This window comes from Canis lupus, chromosome 1, assembly GCF_048164855.1.
Source record: "Canis lupus baileyi chromosome 1, mCanLup2.hap1, whole genome shotgun sequence".
NCBI classification, from domain to species: domain Eukaryota; kingdom Metazoa; phylum Chordata; class Mammalia; order Carnivora; family Canidae; genus Canis; species Canis lupus.
The window spans coordinates 73,359,512-73,380,216 of NC_132838.1; the positions used below are offsets into that span (position 1 = coordinate 73,359,512).

At 48.4% G+C, this 20,705-nt stretch overlaps 1 protein-coding gene across 3 annotated transcripts in view; it reads right to left on the reverse strand.

Annotated features, from left to right (window-relative positions):
* Positions 1-19,221, reverse strand: part of DAPK1 (death associated protein kinase 1) — a 170,182-nt gene extending 150,961 nt beyond the window's left edge. Inside the window, exons 1-2 of one of the 3 annotated variants that reach the window (XM_072835399.1) lie at positions 19,205-19,221; positions 17,930-18,101 (exon numbers count right to left, since the gene is read on the reverse strand). In XM_072835399.1, coding sequence (XP_072691500.1) covers positions 17,930-17,991 — 62 coding nt within the window. In that variant the 5' untranslated portion in view covers positions 17,992-18,101; positions 19,205-19,221. Of the gene's footprint in view, positions 1-17,929; positions 18,102-18,246; positions 18,364-18,950; positions 19,037-19,204 lie in introns of those variants that run through there. The other 2 variants (XM_072835391.1, XM_072835381.1) reach the window with 2 other exon arrangements.
* Positions 19,222-20,705: the final 1,484 nt, after the last annotated feature.

Below are 20,705 nucleotides of genomic sequence, written 5' to 3' on the forward strand. Positions count from 1 at the left end.
GCTCATTTCAGAAGCACCCCCCCCCCCCCCCCGCCAGTTTACATGGACTGTTGGAAATGGCTTCTTTACTGTTTCCCCATAGCTACTGAGGTGCCAGACACCCCTGCTCCCCCCACCAAGTTGAATCCAGCTTGTCCTTAAACCATGTTTGATGACCAAATGGCAATCAAAGTGTTCACTATCTGGAAAAAATATATCTGCAACCATACCTCATACTTTATATCCAAATGAATTCCTGATGGATCATGCCTTTAAATTTAAGTAAAACACCACAAAAGTACTACAGAAAACAAGAAAGATTATTTATTAATAAACTCAAAGTGGAAAAAAAAACTCAAAGTGGAAAAGGACTTTTTAACCATGACACAAAAACCACAAAAGATGAAAAAAACAGTTTGATAAAATTTGACATGTTGAAAAAACATCCATTTGAGATGATAAAAAAAGTTCTGGAGCTGGACAGTAGGATGGTGCACAATCAATGTGAATGCACTTAATGACCTGCACATCTAAAAATGGTTAAAATGGAAAGTGTTACTTTATGGAATTGTACCACAATACAAACATGTATCCATGGGAGGAAAAACACTAGAGACAAAGTCAAAAGACAAATAATAGTCTAGAAAAAATATGTACAAATCACATCATAGACAGAAAGTTATTTTTCTGAGGGGAGGCACAAAGGGAGAAAGAATCTTAAGCAGACTCCACAGCCAGTGCAGAGCCCAACCCAAAGCTCGATTTCATGACCCTGAGGTCATGACCTGGGCCAAAATCAAGAGTCCGACACTTAACTGACTGAATCACTGAAGCACCCCTGAAAGCTATTTTTCATACATAAAGAGTCCCTATAAATTAATAGAGGTCTACAAAGCTATTTAAAAATGAGCAAATTAAAAAAAAGAGCAAATAGGGGCGCCTGGGTAGCTCAGTAGGGCAACTGCCTTTGGCTCAGGTTGTGATCCCAGAGTCCTGGGATCTAGCCATGTTGGGCTCCCTACTCAGGAGAGAACCTGCTTCTTCTCCCTCTGCCTGCCATTCCCCCTACTTGTGCTCTCTCTTTTGCGTTCTCTCTCTTCCTGTCAAATAAATAAAATCCTTTAAAAAAGGAAAAGAAAAGTGAGCAAACAGTATGTACTGAAAGTTCACAGCAAACAAAAACAATTCTTAAACTCATGAAAAGCAGCTTACACTCATTCATATTTAAAAATTAATGAAACCATACTCAACAAAGTGGCAAGAACCCAACAGTTATGGAAGACACTAGAGAGATTGGCTTTCGATTATGGGCGGCTGGGTAGTTAAAAAGAACAACCTGGCAATATCTACCAGAATGACAAGGGCTGATCACCTTTGATCCAGCAATTCCACTTCCTGGAAATTATCCTATAAATAACTATAACATTTTACACAAAGGTATTCGTTGCAGAATTATTTGTAATACAAGCATTAGGAAAGATCCCTAAAAGTTCATAGATTGGGCAAGAGTTAAACAAATTATGGTAAACCCAGAGAACGGAAAGAGGCATTTCTTTTTGTATAGGAACAGAATGATTTCGAGATGTTGTGAGGTTAAAAAAAAAAAAGGAAAAAACAGTGCAGAACAAAATGAACAGCATGATACCATTTCAGTAAAAAACATGAAAATATTTATACGTTTATTGACTTAAATGTGCAGAGACTGTCTGGATGGATCCCAAGAAGCTGAGTTGCTGGTGCCTGGAAGACAGAGAGACAGGGGCTATGTCTTCCTGCCCAGACTCTTTGACTTCTGTGCCATGTGAAGGCACCACCTGCTCCAGAAGACAGGGCTATAACTCTCCTGTTCCCCATGACTCGTCATCCCCACTGGCTACTGATGACTACCAGAAGTCACCACCCTGCCAGACGAGAAGGCCTTCCCTTTCCTAGAAGAAGACAAATGTCAGCTTACATGAAGCTGGAAGAGAGACACAAAAGGAGAGGCTGCCTTCTCCCTTCCTGTTGGTCTCACACTGTTCGAGGGCTGACATCCCACCAGAGGGCAGGGCTCTGCCAGCGGTCCTGAAAGCGGACACCGCCTCTGGTTCTGGAGTCCCTTCTTTCCTGAGTTTCCTCTTGCCTGCCAAAAATAACGGGGTACAGCCAGTTCTCACGAACTGGCTCCCAGCTCCAGTTTGGAAACCTCACTCTCTCTTGCTACCAGTACTTTCTGAATATCTAACCAGACATTCAGCATCATCCTGGGAACGGAGTAAAAGAGACAAGCACCTCCTTTCTAGATTTTAACAATGGACTAGGGAAAGTGCTCCAGCCCGCCTTTGCCAGCTCAGGAGAGCTCCCTGTTCACTTTGCAGGGGTCTGGACAGCTGCATGTTAACCACAGACACCGTTAAATCACGGAGCGTCAGACAACGTCTTGATCCTCGCGATGACGCTGAAAGCTAACGAGATAGCACGACTGCAACTGGGGGTGAAGGTGAAAAACAGCTGAGTTCAATGAATATAATTTGTACAAGGATGAGAGAGAGTCCACCAGGAGATCACATGTCAGATTTGATGGTGAAAAATTTATTGGGAAAAGAATTAGCAGACAGGTTTGCAACTTCATGTGTCACAACACTGTCGACCACAGGTCAGCAGAGGCAAACATCAAGGAGAGCGTTCTGTGAGACTCAACTCGGCTATATGGAATTTCCAATACAGGATGCATATTTTACTATTTGTAAAATTGTGTGTTAGACATCCTTCATATCCATCAAGTTTATAATACATGTGTGCACGTGTAGACACATCCATGTATGCATATATTATATGCACATGTATGTATGCACGTACACACAAGCTCACGTTTCAACCACTGCTGACCTGAACTCTACTGCCTTGAGCTGTCTCCCAATTTCTAAGAGCTAAACACTTCCTACCTACCTTCAAGGGTTGATGAGGAGCAATAAAGTTGAAATCCAGTTGTTACCACTACCCTGACTCTTCCCACTCCACAGTGGCTGACTTGAAAATACCTGCTCATGACAACCTTCCCCTTGGCTTTCGGGCACCTGTCTTCTTGCCTGTCATGTTTACTGCTGCCAAGGAAGTGCAATCCCAGGAACAAGGGCTAGACACTGTCTCCAGCTGCCCCTGCCCCTGTGTGCCCAAGGGTGGCTGAGGGGTCACCCTCGGGTGCTTTCACAGGCCCTGCCCAGCCAGCCCGCTACTGGCCCCAAGCAGGGAGGAGACTCATGCGACCAATGCCTGTCTCCCCATCAAGCCTTTACACAATCCCACCAGACCTGCCGTTTCTCCTCTCTGAGTGTGATTGCAAGCACTTCCTGGAGAACTAATTTTAAACCATAATTAAACCCTATCCCAGAACACATGCTACACCTTTCTACACATACTAGAATCAATTAAAATCTACTGAGGAAGAAGCTGATTCTCTGTTAAGACTTCCTTTTTCCTCTTCGAAGCCCCAATTTTCAAGCATTATTTTAAAAAGAGAACAAATGTGACAGAACTGACAGCAGGGCAACTGCAGACGGCGAGGAGGTTGCACACCAAGTCCCTCAGCAGTCCACCCTCACAGTGCAATCACTCCAGCGCAAGCAGCTGTGCCATACAGGCTAGTCCCGGCTCCGCATGGCTGTGACCCGGGACCGATCGGGACCTGGCACCCACTGCCTGCACGATCTAGCCCCCTTGCTGTGACTAGAATGGGATCAACCACACTTCACTCTCACCCCCACACTTGAAACATACACAACACTGAGAATACCTGACATGTTCAAAAGTACCAGCAGAGTTTGGGGACAACATCACTACACACAGCCGTTCTGTCCACGTCCTCCCCTGCAGGTGGTGGTGTGATATGGGGACCCTTACAGGGCTGGCACTGCTCAGTGTTACCCCAAGCACCTGAGGAACTTGTTAGTGATTATTTGTCCACCTTCATAACTCAGGAGTCTGTGTGACCATTTCAGGAACTGATCGTCCAACAACAGATATTCCAGGAATACCTTCTTGCAAGATGCTGGGAACAAAAGAACGATGACATCTTGAAGGGCTTACAGTCCAGGGAACACACACACACACACACACACACACACATATACCCCGTGCGTGCAGATAACCAGCAACACAAAGACAGGGAGTCTGAATGTCGTATGGCTGTGCCACAGAGGATCTGCCCCAGAAGTTTGTGAGAGGAGGGCATCACTTTGAAGCGGGGTGCTCAGGGTGACCCCCTGGGGGAGAGGGACTATAAACCTACACCCAGAGGGGAGAGGAAGGTCCCACATGTTCCAACCACCTGCACAACAGAGGAAACAGCAACCTGCACACCCACTTCTGCCACCAATCGATGTCCCTCTCGTGATTATCCTCCACCCAGTCCATCCATCCATCTCCACCCTGCACCCCCAGGGCATTCTTCATTCTTCTCTGCCCAAGCAGGAGGCTGCCCCCCATATACTGCACCACTGTGTCTCCCCGCAGGTGGTTAACCGGAGGCCCTGGCAGGAGGGTGGAGGGAAGGAGAGAGACATCGGGCTGTTTCTTCCCTGACATGGCAGGTGCAGGCAGCTCTCCCTGGGGGCTCCAGCTCAGCCTCAGCTGTATCAGTGAGTACCTGGCCATCCCAAAACCTTCGCCTGAACCCTTGTTAGTGAACCTGCTTCCTGCCAGCACCCTGGGCTGACACATCTCCCTTTTACACAACACTGCCCAAACCTGGTTCCTCTCACACACTCCGTCTCTGGCAAGCTTCCCCAGGTGACTTCTATACAAGTACCCTGTCCCCAGGTTGCTGGGGGACAATGCACAGCACTCTTCACACCTCCTGCCTGGGTCTTCCAGACCTCACCTTCTACCCTTAAAGCCCTGCCAGAAGGAAGGGATCGGTGAGGCCTCACTAAGCCATATGGGCTCCCCACAGCCACACAGTCACACAGCGTGCCATACCATCCACTCTGCTAGAGAGGCAGAAACTAGGAGCTAAAAAAATGAAAAGAGAATAAAAGGTAGGAGGTCTCTAGCTTTTACTTAAAATTAGCAATCAGTATATTAAAAAAAAAAAGTAACTACCTATTACGCAGGTTAAAAACAGAGTCATCAAGACAGGAGCAGAATGCCACCCTTGGGAGAGAGTAGGGTGGACCAGGGTCAGGCAGCAACAGGAGCCTAGCTATGACTCACAGTAGCCTGGTCAGCAGGGTGGGGCACAGCAGAAACCAAGATCTTAGCCATGGTACCTCCCACGCCCAGGGGAGAGACATCTGGAAGTCTGACTGGGAGCCTCTCTAGGTCTCACTCACTGTGAGTCCCACCCCAGGCCTCTGGGACACAGCAGACCCATCCACTTCTAGAACAGGACGTCAGACAGCACCTGCCCCAGACCCCCTGATCAAGCCACCTGGCCACCCGCTCTATTCATTCCCCAGCTCAGAACACCAATTTCAAGAGCTTCCTTCAAGGATGTCTTCTTTGCCCACTGGGTGCAGGATCCTGTTTGCCAACCACCAGTTCCAGCCCTCAGGCCTGTTACTCAGCACTTCCCTGTCTTGATTTGATGCGGGAGCCCAGTCATTCTCAATGGGCGGTGGGGAGGGGGGCGGCCCTCAGCAGACATCTAACAATGTCTGCAGACATTTCTGGTTGTCACAGGTTGGGGGATGGAGAGTGCTGCTGGCATCCAGTGGGCAGAGGTGAGGGATGCTGCTAAACATCCCACCACGTACCAGACGGCACCCCCCCACAAAGCACCCCACCAAACTGTCATTACTGCCGAAGCTGAGACATGCCAGGTGTAGAAGGAACAAAGGAAACCTGCACTGAACACATCAAAGGAGCTGGCGCTACACTGGATGTTGTCAAGTTCTTTAAGCATCCCTTCCGAGACAGTGACCAAGGAACAGGACACAAAGTGAGCTGCACACCCCACAGCCCAATTTCCAGACGCGGGTTAGCAGTCTGGGTATCCAACGGTCGCCTCTGCCATTCCATATACACCAGCCAACACCGATGTCTTTATGAACCTCAGTTTTCTGATCTGTAAAATGTGGAGAACAACATCTACATCCAGCCCCTGGTCTAGATGAGTACCCAGTAAATCTGTTTCCTCGTCTCCTGCTTCACTCCCGATTTCCACTTTCTTCCAGGGGAACATATGGATAGAGACACACACACATATCCACTCAGGCACCCACCTGCTTACATTTTTATGTCCCCACAAGAATCTGAATAAATGAATGAAAAAAAATCAATGACCCCTCTAGGTCAGAGCGACTTCTCCCTGCCCAAACTCCAGAAACAGGTTTCCATCCTTGGTTTCTCTCCCTTCTTGAGTTTTCAATTATCATTGGCTGTATAAAGTCTGTCTACCACACGTGGTTAGAAATGTGTTTGAGAAAAAAAAAAAAAGAAAAGAAAAGAAATGTGTTTGAGTGCAGCCCCGGTGGCTCAGCGGTTTGGCGCCGCCTTTGGCTTGGGGTGTGATCCTGGAGATCCAGGATCGGGTCCTGCGTTGGGCTCCCTGCATGGAGCCTGCTTCTCTCCCTCTCCTTCTGCCTGTGTCTCTGCCTCTCTCTCTCTCTCTCTGTCATGAATAAATAAATAACATCTTTAAAAAAAAAAGAAAGAAAAAGAAAAAGAAAGAAAAAGAAAAAGAAAAAGAAAAAGAAAAAGAAAAAGAAAAAGAAAAAGAAAAAGAAAAAGAAAAAGAAAAAGAAAAAAGAAAAGTGTTGAGATAAAAGAGTCCTGCCAAACACCTCATCTGGTGCTGGGTCATTACATGTCCAACCAGCCTGGACGAAGGAATAAGTGACAACCAGATAGTATGGCTCCCATGAAAGTAGTGTTTACCGGTCTGCGTACGGTGCCTGTTTACAGTTAGCTGTGCCACTCCTTGCGGAGGAGGAGATATTTCACCTGAACTCACCTTCTAGCTTCCAATCATTTTCCTTTTCAAATCTGTGAGCATCTAATGTCACTTCTATGAACTCAAGCTATCCATCAGTGGGCCTGAAGAATTAGGAAGTGTCCTTCTAAAGAGACCTCTCATGTCGCAGCCATGTTCTCTGCATCAACGAGACCCCGGCCCAGGGGAACAAGGATGGGCACTCAAACATGTAAGTGGGCCCTCACTCACAGCAGCTGGCAGGGCCTCCTGGCCATTAAGTAAGTCCTAACAATTCAGTCTTTCAGCCACCAACCTAATAGGCTTTTCTTGGCACAGGCCATGTGGGCTTGACCAAACACTCATTTTCACATCTTAAATCAGTACGTGTCAGAGCTGAATGGAGGCTCGGACCCGCCAGAGGTCTTGTGCTCTGCAGCGAGCTCATCTTGGTCAGGAGCTCAGGGGCTTGCAGGCTCATTTCAGACCACTTTTCCCATAAAGATCTGAGGCAAAAATCAGTGGTCTGTGTCTCTGATCAAATTCCCAGGGTCTTGTCTGGATGCTTAAGACAATTTGTAACTTAAAAAGCAGCTAGAAAAATGAAATCGGCTTTTCAGGAACTAAAGGAAACCCACACGAAAGCTGAATCTGCATGCTGACGTGTCCGGGGAGCCCAATGAAGCCAGGAGGGCTGGTCCTCGGAGCAGCCCTGAGCAGGGGATGCCTGGTTGTTGTGCAGTAGCCCTGGCTGCCCTGGGCACATCTCTTCCCATCTTAATAGGCCCTCCTTAACAAAAGCTTCCCCCTCCCTCTTTCCTTGGCATCTAGGTAGACTTTTTTCTTTCTTTTCTTTCTTTTCTTTTTCTTTCTTTCTTTGTTTCTTTCTTTCTTTTCTTTCTTTCAAGATTTTATTTATTTATTCAAGAGAGAGAGAGGGATAGCACCAGCAGGGGGAGGCGAGAAGTACAGTGGTAGGGAGAGGCAGACTCCCCGCTGAGCAAGAAGCCCAACACAGGGCTTGATGGCAGGACCCTGGGATCATGACCTGAGCCAAGGCAGATGCTTAACTGACTGAGCCACCCAGGTGCCCCTGGATGGACTTTCAAGATGGCATCTTATCCCCAGCAGCCTACTTTTGTTTTGTTTTTAAGATTTTGTTTATTCATCACACACACACACACACACACACACACACACACACACACGGAGAAAGAGAAAGTGCGAGAGGCAGAGACATAGGCAGAAGGAGAAACAGGCTCCATGCAGAGAGCCCGATGTGGGACTCGATCCTGGGACTCCAGGATTACACCCTGGGCCGAAGGCGGGCGCTCAACCACTGAGCCACCCAGGCGTCCCAACCTACTTTTGAATACACAGCTAAATTCCTAACTTGTTTCTCAGGACCTCGAAGACCATCTACCACACCATGAGGCAGACTCACTGAGGGAGTCCAGCCCATGGACCCAGGGGGAGGCACGCACACCTACAAGGACGGAGCAGATGAACAAAGTCGAACTCAGCAGAATGAGCCCAGCCAAAGGTAGAGAAGAAAGGAGAAGAGAAGGGGTAAGGATGGAAGGATGGAATGTCCTAGATGTCCAAGCCGGAACCTGAGCAGGGAGAGGAGGAATGAGTGCAGGCAAGGTAGGGTTCTGTCACATAAATTAAGAAGCGTGTTAGACAGTCCCCACCCCCTCCCTGCCTCGTTTTCCCTCTCACTCTCTCCATCTTAACCAGCCACCATTTCTCAAGAGTTTACTGTGTGCCTGGTACTGGACCAAGTACTTCACACACATTCTATACAACCTCATAACCAACATGTGGGATAGGTATGATCATATCCCCATTTAACTAACGGGTGAAAAAAAGTGAGTCTCACAAAAATTAAGTGAGTTTCTCAAAGTAATAGCTAGTGTATTGTAGAATCAGGGCTCTGGGTCCAAAGCTCTGAACCATAATCTAATTTCTGCACATGTACCTTCCCAAGGGAAATAAACAAGGCCTACTGTGTGTTAAGCTTAATCCCACCCAATGGAAGAGACACATGAAGCTGTGTTCTCTACTCTCAGGAAAGGCATAGTCTATAGGGAGACCCACGAATCATGTGCATAAGCCAACTGCAAAAGTACACAAAGTGGCCACTTCTTCATTCCAAATTGTTAAGGAACACAAAAACTAAGAGAGGCAGCCTTACTGGTGGAATAGCCAGGGACCTGCTCCACAGAAGGCGTGGAATGAGAAGGGCCGGGTCACTTCCTATTTACCCATTTTCGATCACTTCCTATTTTCTCCAGGTTATGACTTCTCTCTAATATAGATAATTTTTAAAAACTGTCTTCATCAAAGAGAGAACATTGCTTCTGAAGATGAGACCTAAGAGGGTGGTCCCCACTCATTAGCAATATCCAGAAAACAGGACATACTCATTCCACACCTGAATCACATCTAGTGAAACCAGGGCACGTCGTGCTTCCACGCACACCACCCCGGGGCTTGCTTGCCCGTGCACCACTCTATCTGCCAAGCCCTGCTGCCTCTGCGCCAAAGGAGGGGCGGGGAGAGAGGCCTGATAAAACTTCATCCTGGAAAAAATATTCCACTTGTACTAAATCACTTCCTCTCCCAAGCCCCTGAATCAGCTGCCGGAAGCTCTACGTGAGGGAAAATACATGATGGTGCTCAGAGCCAGGCCTCATCGCTGCTACGTGGGAAAGCGGTGTGCATCTCCCAGCTATCCCGAAGCTCATTTGAATTACAGGCAAAGAAACGCCAAGAAGAGGATCCCAAGCAGTCACTTTATAGGCTACCAGCCAGAGGGGATGACAGGTGAGCAAAAAGGAGAGAAGTGCCTCAAGTGAGCATGGCCTCGGGTGCAGTGGGCGGGCAGGAGCGGGGCCTCACACCCTGCAGGGTGCAGGGCGCACCCTCGTGACCATCCAGACGCAACCCCAGAGGACAAACTCAGTAGACGTTCCTGGCTCCACCATAGCAGTTCGCATGGTGATCCCAGACACTCTGAGTGGCAAAGACAATATTTAGAGAGACGATGTTGCACATGCACATCCCAGGTGGCTGGCAGAAACCCCGAGCAGGCTCTGCTTTCAATTATACTGAGTTACGCACCAATAAAGTGGTATCTGTAGGGCAGCAAGTGACTTCTCAGCGTTTTTGTTTTGGGTCTTGCTTACCAAATTTCTACAGACAGCTCCTCTGTGTAACCTGTGCGATTCAGCATCTCCGACATTGGCAGTCAGCTGGTAGAAGTCTATTCTCAACAGGGCCCGTGTACCTGCACTACCTAGCTGAGCCTGTTGGTGGTGGTTGGTGGTGGTGGTAAAGTGAAGCAGCTTGTAACTCTCAGCCTATTAAAAACTACACTCGCAGGGTTGTGGCCTTTTCCATCACTTTCCCAGAGACACACACACTGCTTACCCAGTAACCACAGATGGCAAAAGAGAGAAAGAAACACGGAGCTCTGCACAGAGGAGGCAAAGCAACCTCTCAAAGGAGGGCGGGAAGCTGAGGACTTGCCGGCTCCAACTACTGGTCTCTCCCACCCCCAACCACTCTGTCTCTGTCCCCACAGATCCTTCTGCTGCTGTTCCTCACCTCACCTAAGTCACCTTACCTTCTGCACACACAGCCTGGCCACAGACAGACGTGCAGCTCAGAGGAAAAGCCAATCCTTTCCATGATAGATCGAAAAAAGGGGCAGTGATGATTTTCCCTACATTTATTTTTCAACTGGAAAACTCTATCCTCGAGGGCCTCAAAAGGGAGCATGGAAGATTGAAGTAAGGTCTCAAAACCCCTTTTTCAGTTACAAAGGTCAAGTGTGCATGGCTTCAAAGGCAGGAAATGGCAAGCTGCAGAAAGAACTAGTGAGCAACGGGAAAGAATGGAAATTAGCTCATTCCTTGCTGGCGAACACCTCACAATATTCACTGTAGTTGAGATAAACCAGCCTCGTTCATCCCATTAGATCTAAATAAGAATAATTAGGTAGCTTTGACAGAAAGTGTATCCCAAAAGAGAGGCCACATTCACCACCAAATTTCCCAGCCAAAAACCACCAGGCTTACGAACATAAGCACCATCAATATAAACTTTTCAAACACCAGAGATGAGCAGCTCCTGGCATTCACTTGCTCACACATTATGTCCTCATCCAAAGTTGAACATGTTTATAAACAGAAAAAAAAAAATCAACCATATCCACCCCACCTCCTCTCCTGACACCTCTGAATATACATTAGGTTACTGAATAAAATCCCTCAAGCTCACACTCAAAATGTCGGAGGACAGAGAGGTAAGATCCATGGTCACTTCTCAGGCAGAGGCAGTATTATGTTTAAGTGACCACAGTGTGATCCGGAAAGCCACACTAGCTTATAACATCACCTAAAAGAGAAGTGATCAACCAGAGTCACCAAGGATCACACTGGTCAACCTACTGCCAGAGACTCGTTACTAGCACGTGACTGGTTTGGTTTGGTTTGGTTTGGTTTGGTTTTGGACCGGGATTGAAAACAAGACACAAACCATGTTAGGTTTTAGATGTTTTCGTTGTAAAAGGTAAACCTAGAGACGGCTACAGCACTTTTTGGTTCACCTAAGAAAGACTTACTAGTCAGACCCAAGTGTTCTCGTCTCATTTAGTTAGATATTATAGAAAAACCGAATGGCAATTCTTTTTCCTCCTCTCTCCTAATTGCACATTTAAAGGAATTCATTTAGAATGTTAACAAAGTGATAAATTGAAGTTACTATAATTAATTATACTGTCATATCATCTCTTTCAAGGCTGAGAGATGATGCTTTCTGGTTGTGATAATTTACCTCAATAAACTGAAGGTAAACAATTAAGTATTACCTTCCACATAAAGCCTCAATGACACAGCCACTCTAAAGCAGACAGACCAGTGCCACTTAATGAAATAAGAAACCGCGTATTATTGAGGGGATGGCCCACCGGGCAGAGCCATGACTCGTATACACTACATTACTCAAAGGTTAAATAATAATAAGAGTGTCCTGTGAACTTTCTAAAAAGCTGAACTATTAACTTTGGTAGTTGGGTCAAACTGTGCCACACACTAACATCATTCACAACCATGGGGCACGAGCCACTGGGAAAAGGAAAGAAGTTTCTGCATGCAGGAATATGCCCAGGAGACTCCGGAGCTCAGTAAGCCTCTGGCTTCAGGCAGAATAAAAGCTTCAGTGAAGGGACCCCTAGCTGTTCCTCACCACCCCTCCGGGGCAGATCTTAAAATGGACTGGCATTAGCTGGCTGCCAAATCACCTCCCTTAAATATCAGCGTCCTCTAGTTTCTGAAAAAGAAAAATTGCCAAATCCTAACTATTGTAAAGAACATTCGAAGCAGGCCTGGCCAAGGTTTGGGGTCCACCTCCTGCTACTTACTACTAGCTGCTTGAGACACCTGACCTGTCTAAGCACCGACTAGATGAAATGAGAAGGAAGGACCCACTGATCCCTCCAGCTTCTTCCAGGTCTGGGTGCCGAGGGGCCTTTGGCTGCCCTTCACCAAGGCAAGCACCTCTCCACCAATAAGCAGCTTCTTTGCCTCATGATCAGGAATAAGTTTCTACTAAATTCATGTTTTATTGCATTTATACAAAACGCCTGGTTAACCTAGGTACACAGAGCAGCTGGCTAGAATTGAGGGTGAAAGTTCACAACACATTTCCCTGCAGGAGACAGAGGGTCTTTGAAGAGGTCAGACCATGTAACTGACCTTGTAGTTCACAGGGCTCAGGCCTCCCCCCCACCATACACCTCCAGGGGTATCCACATTCGTGTCTCTCCACCCAGATGCCCTGCTCCACCAAGGAGGAAATGGTCTTTGCCTTTAAAAGGCCACAACTTTGTTAGGAGGTAAGAGGACATGTTGACACTGTCATCTCTCCTGATATAACCCTCATAGGTAATGACTGAAATTAATTTGAGCAGCCATCTCTGTAAGCCTACAGTGTGTTTTCCATGGCTTTGCAGGGGCAGCCAATGTCATGGGGCCTGGGTTCCCAAGTGGCTGGGTAAAGTACAGGCTTAGGGCAGTAGGATATAGAGGGAAGAGGGAAGCTTCAATGCTTCTTGGCCCCCCATCAATAAAACCTCAACCTCCTATGTTTCTGGCCCCACCGAACTGAAAGCAGGCCTGCCAAGGTGGTCCAGAGATGCCTTCTCAGTGTTGGCAAGGAAGCATCCAGCCAAACTGCCACTCACCACCATCACTGTGCCCTCCCTTCATACCTGGAAGACCATTATGAAACCTTCCTAAAATGCACAGAATTCAAAATCACTGAACACAAAATACAGTTGGCAATGTTATCATAGTGTTGTAGAGCGAGTGAGGGAGCAGCTATAACACAGGGTTCTCAATCTGTTGTTCACTCGAAATTAATGTAACATTGTGTCTTGTGTCAACTATACTTTAGAAAAAAAAATCACTGAACATTACCTTTAATAAATACATATGAACTTTATCTCTCTTAAAACTTTGCAGCGTCTCCTATCAGAGGAAACATCTGAGGGTATGTGGAAGCAGAGATGCAAAACAAAAAACAAAACAAAAAAAAACCACATTTGGCTAAGTCCTAGAGGATGATCTCACTGGTCAACCAAGTGGGCCTCTGATTCCCACTTCCAAAGAGAAAACACACCAAGTCTTTCCTGCTTCCATCCATGCAGGACTACCATAATTCTTAGGACCCACCCTGTGGTCCACAGTAAACTAAATGAAAGATGTACTCTGACTCCTGGGGGTTAGGACAGAGCCTTACTACAACTGACGTAAACTATCTATGTTCCACTTTGTTTTGCTCAAAGCGGATCTTCTGCTTGGAAATTTTCGCTGCTGTGTGTATTACTGTTCTGTCGCCAAGAACACAAAAGGAAAAACAGCTTTTATTTTTATGAGCTGCAGTCTGTAATATCCTATGTTAACTTCCACTGGGGTCATCACAGATTGAGGGCCACCTGTATGTACATGCATGTGTGCGTGTGTGCATGCACACGTGTGTGTGTGTGGTGTTTACGTATATCCATCTATTCATACGATCAGCGAGCATTTCTTGAGGCCCTACTGACATGGATCTAATTAGGCTTTAGAGATACAAACTGATGAGCAAGTCCAAGATCGCAACCCTGTGACAACCTGTGAGGAAAGCACATAATCAAATAAGCAATGACTCTACCATATGGTAAACATTGGGATGGGGACAATAGGTTATTAAAACAATACCTCAGGCAGCGACAATGTGTCAGGTGTTTACAGTCACAGTCTCTCATTCCCATAATGCCCTATAAAGGTAGGTGTCTCCCCACTTTCCAAATGAGTGTACTGAGTCTGTCTCACCGTGCATTGCCTCCCTATCAGCATCAGCATCCATGTCATCATTTATGTCTTAAGTCTCCGTTCTGGTCCCAATATTGCACCTGCCAACCTGCACTCACTAGTCCAGGCAATGACCAAACTTTCACCTGGTGTTACACAGCACCTTGCATGCCCAGAGAGAAAAGACCACAGAGCTCACCAGAGGAACTCCAAGCTGGCTGCAAGAAGCAACACGAGAATGATGCCAACACAGAGCAAGGACACAGCATGGCACGATGCAGTCTGGACTCACGTGCCCACACAGGACAGTGCTTTAAGACAGCAAGTCTAGGGTAGACATCACCGTGGAGGGATTTCTTCAGGAGGCAGGACCTGGGTGTGAAGATCATGTCAGGCCAGCCAGCGGGAGAGGAATGATGGCCAGGTATCCAGGAACATGGTGCTCAGAGACATGTCTAGAAGCTCACAGATTAGGCTGCACTACCGCCAACCATGTAATGGGAGCCCAATGGTGGGACAAGCCAGCCTGCAGCCTCCCAAGTGCCAGCTGTCCAGAGCAGCTCAGACACCCAGGGCATTAACAACACCCAGCTATAATGCAGGCGGAGAAATCTGCATTCATAAGAACTCCTCCCAGATCCCATTCCATGAGACGGAAGCACTGCTTTGTTCCACCTCCTGAGACAGAGAGTAACACCCCGAAGGGCCTCCCGGAGGCAACACAGAAGGTCACCACCACACAGTCTCCTAAGGATGGGGGGCCTGTTCACTCCAGGAACTTGTTTCTTCCAAGTGGCTCTATTCAGACTCAGAGTGGGGAGGCCAAGGACAACACCAATGTGTCTCCCCCATGCATGACGCTTTACCCAGGAGGCCTCTGCTCCCAAAACTGGTAAACAGACACCTGAACAAAAATTGACTTGCAGGCCAAGTAATTAGCCTGCCTGCAACACCCACACATCTCGGCCAGTCCTGCAGATAATATCTGCATTGGTTTAACTCTTCACTGCTGATTAAAATACTTTTACATGGGTTAGATATGTGATTTTCACAACAGCCATGACATAAGCTTTAAGCCTCTCACTTTATTTTTTTTTTACTTTTTCTTAAGTTTTTATTTATTCATTTAGTTAAGTAATCTCTACACCCAACATGGGGCTTGAACTCATGACCCTGAGAACAAGAGGTTTCCTGAGCCAGCCAGGTACCTCTAAGCCTCTCACTAAAAATGAAGATCCTCAGGGTCAGTCGGAAAGGGTGAGTGACTTATTCAAGGTGATTAGCAAGTGGCAGAGCTGGAGTTTGAACCAGGCTATCTGTCCAGTGGGCTTTCTGCTGGATCACTACTGCAATAATCAGAATCTTTTATAAAGTTTTTACAGGAACAGAGAGCTTTTACAGCAGTCCTGGGCAGTCCGTTCAGACACACACTAACACACATAGACACAAAGACACACACAGACACTCATTCACACATACACACTCTCTTGGTTTTCCTAAAAGTAAAATAATAATAATAATAATAATAATAATAATAATGATAATACGTAGTTGCCCCATCTTCCCTCCTCTGGCTATGAACCCGGTCTCAGCATATACATAAGTTAAAAGAGTATCTATTATTTAGATGACTCCTAGAAACATCCAGATCGAGTGGTGAATGTAAATCTGGTCTCTGTATAAGTTACTGCTTGGAAGGGCCTTGCATTTGTGCTAAATATCTGCCCATTTCCATTTCTGGGACACACGAAGCAGCCTCCTTCCTTCATATCTATCTTAGGTCAGGACTTGTTTTCAGGAAGTGGCTACATCCAAGGCAGATGTAAAAATCACAGGGCTTGGAAAAAAAAACTTCCCCCTAAAATCAACCATTTTCCCCATTTTTAGGCAAAGCAAAAGCAGCTCTATCAGATGGATGGGCATATATACTTTCTTTTAAAAAACCCAACTCCCACTTTTTCAGAACCCTTCTTTCAAATCCATAGGTCACACAAATTAGTCCATAAACGAGGTGTCAATTAATCTTGCATAGTAAGGAGAAAGTTATACAGAAACTGATTCTGAACAAGAATCAAAGCGAAATGTACTGACAAACGAGCAAGCCACTCCCAGCTCAGAGGCAGAGGGCTTGTCATCTCGCCCACGAAATAAAGATCACAAACTCCCCCACCAGCCTCAGGGAGGCATCATTTTTTGTCTTTCTCATAACACAGAATTCTACCAAAAGATCTAACTGAAAATAAGAGTCATATAGTTAATCCAGAAAGCAATCAGCTCACCTAACTTTAATAGCTCCTTCTTATAGAATTTATATAATCAGGCCACATTACACAAATGAAATTAAAATATATTTTTTCACCTTTTTTTTTTTCCCAGTAGGAAAACTCCATATACCACTCATCTTGCTGAAAATCAAAGGAGTAAAGTGATTTAATTCTAGTTAAACCAAGTACTTCAACCACATACCCTTAAACCTTAATCTTAAACATATCCATGAAATATGATTTTTGAGGGCTTTCCTTCTTATGCACTCAGTAAATCTCCAGTGTATCATAAGCTCCTCCTAAGTGCAGGTTCTCCTAAGTGATGTCCTGAGTTGATACAAAACACATAGAGAAATACCGTTACAAAAACCTTTTAAAAATTGCTTTTATTCCCGACTCTTACTTGAACTTGTAAAAAAATTTTAGTTAAGCTCCACACTCATTAGGTAGTTTAGGGTATGAGTGTTTTTGAATTTCCTTGTAATAAAGAAAAAGCTTAGGATCAGGACATCAGGTGTGTATGGAAAAATACATATTTTGATACAAGTGTAAGTAAATATATACTTTGTTTCAAGATCCTTCACTGAATACAAATCCACTACAATCAAATTCTCATGTTGAATTTAAATTTAAGTGTGAAAACTGGGCTTTGTGCTACTTAGATCAGAGCTCAACACAATCTGTCAAACACCCAGTCAAGAGGAAACTGAGCCAGCCCTGAGACATCTCAAGATAATCATTCTTTGTTCACCTAGAAACTGAACAACTTTGCCCTCAGAGTCATGGCTCCCACAGCAATGGAAGTAAGCTCTGAATCCAGATAGCCACATAGGACTCCCAACCAGTTGTCAAAAATTTAACATTGTGAACAAAACCAAAGCAACCACTAACACCAAATGGGTTATTAAATTCCTGGTTGGAGGAAGTTTCAAAATCCAAACCCGACACCAACATCTGGCAAGTCGCCATATATGATCTACCAGTACTTGCTCCTATTACTCTGAAAATTCAGGAGCGTATTAAGATTTTAAGAGCCTACTGATTAGTTTGCACTGTGTTTAAATCACATAGAAGCTCTAGTTCCCCCCGTGAAAATACATCTTAGCTTTTGCCTCACCTTAGAAGAGCCAAAGCTGACGAGAATTACTACAGACAATGAAATCTGTTGCCGTCCAGGAGTCTTGATCAATAATACCCTTTGCAACATCATCCAACACTGCAATTGCCTCTCCATCACAGCCCCTTGGATGAGGTGGCGGTTTATCTCTGGACCCCAGGCTGCGCTGGGTTAGTAACTCTTTTCTCTACAATTTGCACGTCTCTCGGAAGGAAGAGGGAGAGCCGCCGGGTTCTAACTGCCCTCGTCTACCGCCCGGCGCCCCCGGTATCACGCGTTCCCACGACCCAGGTGCACGCGCTGCGGGCACCCCTCGTACCTGCCGAGCTCCTCGCCGGTGTCGTAGTAATCATCCACGTTTTCCTGCCTGAACACAGTCATGATAGACCGTCCCGCCTCACCAAAGCCCGGCGCGCTTCAGCTCCGCTTCCCACACCATCACCGCCGCCGCTGCGCCGCCGTGGGCCCCGCATGCATCAGTCTCCAGCCCTCTAAAATAACAGCAATAACAATAATGGTAAAAAAAAAAAAAAAAAAACGACAACCCGAGCAGGAAGGAGACCTCCCCGGCTAGGGGCCGCTCGCCAAAGCCCACCCCTCCCCGGCGACCACTCCCCGCCGGGTGGAGCCGCGCACCCTTTTGTCAAGCCCGCGCCGGGGCCGCCCCAGCCCCGCACCGCGGCCGCGCGCGTGGGCCCCGGCACGGCCGCACCCCGAGGCCCGCGTCCCCGAGGGCAGGGCGCTCGGCGCGGCCCAGAACCGGCTCCGGAAGTGAGCGGCCTCCCCGCCTCCCCGCCTCCCGCCTCCCGCCTCCCCGCCTCCCCCTCGCGCACACACGCCCCCCAGCTCCCCACCTCCCGGGCCGCCGCGAAGAAGGAAGCCCCCGCCAGGCCCGGCGGAACGCGCCTCGCCGCGAGCATCCCCTCCGCCTGCGGCGGCGCAGCGGCCCCCCCCGCCCCCCGCCACCGCCACGCAGTCCCCCGAGGCACATTCCTGGCGACTCCCGCTCCGTTACCCGGCCGACCCGGCGAGCGGCCGCCCGGGAGCAGGCGAGGGAGGGGGCGAGCGGCCGAGGAGTCGCGGCCGCCCGCTCCCGTCTCCGCGCCCCGACACAAAGCGCCCGGCCGGGCCCGCGCCACCTGTTCCCGCCGGGCCGCGGGCTGGGGGAGCCTCCCGGGCGCGCCCCCTTCCCCAGCCCAGCCGGCCCCGCCTCGGCCTGCCCGGGCGCCTCGGGCGCTGCCCGGGCAAACCCCGCCGCGCCGCCGCCGCCGCCGCCGAGGCGAAAGCAAAAGCAGGCGGCGGGGCCCGGGAGGAGCCGGGGAGCGCGCGCGGCCACTCACCCGGCGCCCGGGAGCGGCGCGGGTCCCTCTGGAGCAGTCGGAGGCCGACGGCGAGCGCCGGCCACGAGCGGGGCGGCGGCGGGAGCGCGGGCGGGGGCGCCTGGGGGCGCGGATCCCACGCGGCCGCCCCGGCGTCGGCGCGGTCGGGCGCTCCCCCTCCAGCTCGCGAGCGGCCTCGCGGCTCCTCCTGGCGAAGGGCGGCCGGCGGCGGCCAATGGGGACCCCCGGGCGGTCTGGCGGCGCGGCCCACCCACCTCCGAGCCGCCCGGCCGCCCGGCGCTGCGGGCCCTGCTGCTCCCGCTCCCGCTCCCTGTGCCCGGCTCCCGCTCCCGCTCCCGCTCCGCGCTCGGGGCTCCGCGCTCCGGGGCTCCGCGCTCCGGGGCTCCGCGCTCCGGGCCCGCCCGCGCGCCCCACGGCGCACACCGCCGCCCCACGGCGCACACCCCCGCCCCACGGCGCACACACACACACACACACACACACACCCGCGCGCGCCGGGCCGCCCCACCTGTGCGCGCCGCTCGGCTGCCCCCCCCCGCTGCGTTCCGGAGAAAATGCGATCCCTTGGTCCCGCGAAGGGGGACGAAGCACCCGGCGGCGCGTGCCAGGCACCGTGCTCGGCACCGAGAACTCAGAGACCAAGACAGATCTTTAAAAATCCCTGCCCTCGTGAAGCTTCCATTCTGCCGAAGACGACACTTAAGAAATCTGGAAGCAAATGAATGAGACCGTTTTAGAAGAAATCAGTTCTTTGGAGACAGTAACACAGGAGAACAGGATAGAGAAGGGCGGGGAGAGAGAGCGCGGGTCGGGTTACTTGCCTTTCCTCTCCGAAATAGGTGTTTTGAGCAGAGATCTCGGTGGTAAGAAGGTGTGTAAACAGAAAAGACAAGACTGAGGTCTCAGGGGACCAATGAAGCAACAGAAAGGAAGGCTGGATGTGTGCTCTTCAACATGGTATTGGCTATCGATGACTTGAAATGTGGCTAGTCCCAAATGAAGTGTTGAAGAAGTGTGAAATGGACGTCGGATTTCAAGAGGTGGTATAGAAATAAGAATGAAAAGTATCTCATAAATATTCTTATAATGACTGCATGTTGAGATGATGGTGTTTTGGATATAGACTTAAATAAAATCTATTATTAAAATTAATTTCACCTTTTACTTTTTAAAATGCAGGTATTAGGGGATCCCTGGGTGGCTTAGCGGTTCAGCGCCTGCCTTTCACCCGGGTCATGATCCTAGAGTCCCAGAATCGAGTCCCGCATCAGGCTCCCGGCATGGAGCCTGCTTCTCCCTCTGCCTGTGTCTCTGCCTCTCTCCCTGTCTATGTCTATAATAAATAAATAAGTAAATAAGTAAGTAAAAATAAATAAATAAATAAAATCTTTTTTAAAATGCAGGTACTAGAAAATGTAACACTACTCTTGGGGCTTGCATTATGTCTCTGAAGACTGTGCTGGTCTACACAGAGACCCCATATCTCCTGGAGACTCCTCATCCACTCTCTCTACTTCTTACCCCATGTTCCCACCAACCCTTTGGGCCTGGGAAACACAAAGGGTGGTTCTCCATAGAGACTCCTGGGGATCCAAACAGAAAAGCTCCTACAGGGAAATCTACCTTACTGCTTGGAATTATAGGCACTATTTGAGCCCTCTGAGATTTCAGAGTTATATTACTGTTCAAATAACCCAGATTTTCTAAAATGAGGTTTAAACTGTCTTTGGATCAACAGAAGTTTCAATTGTAGGG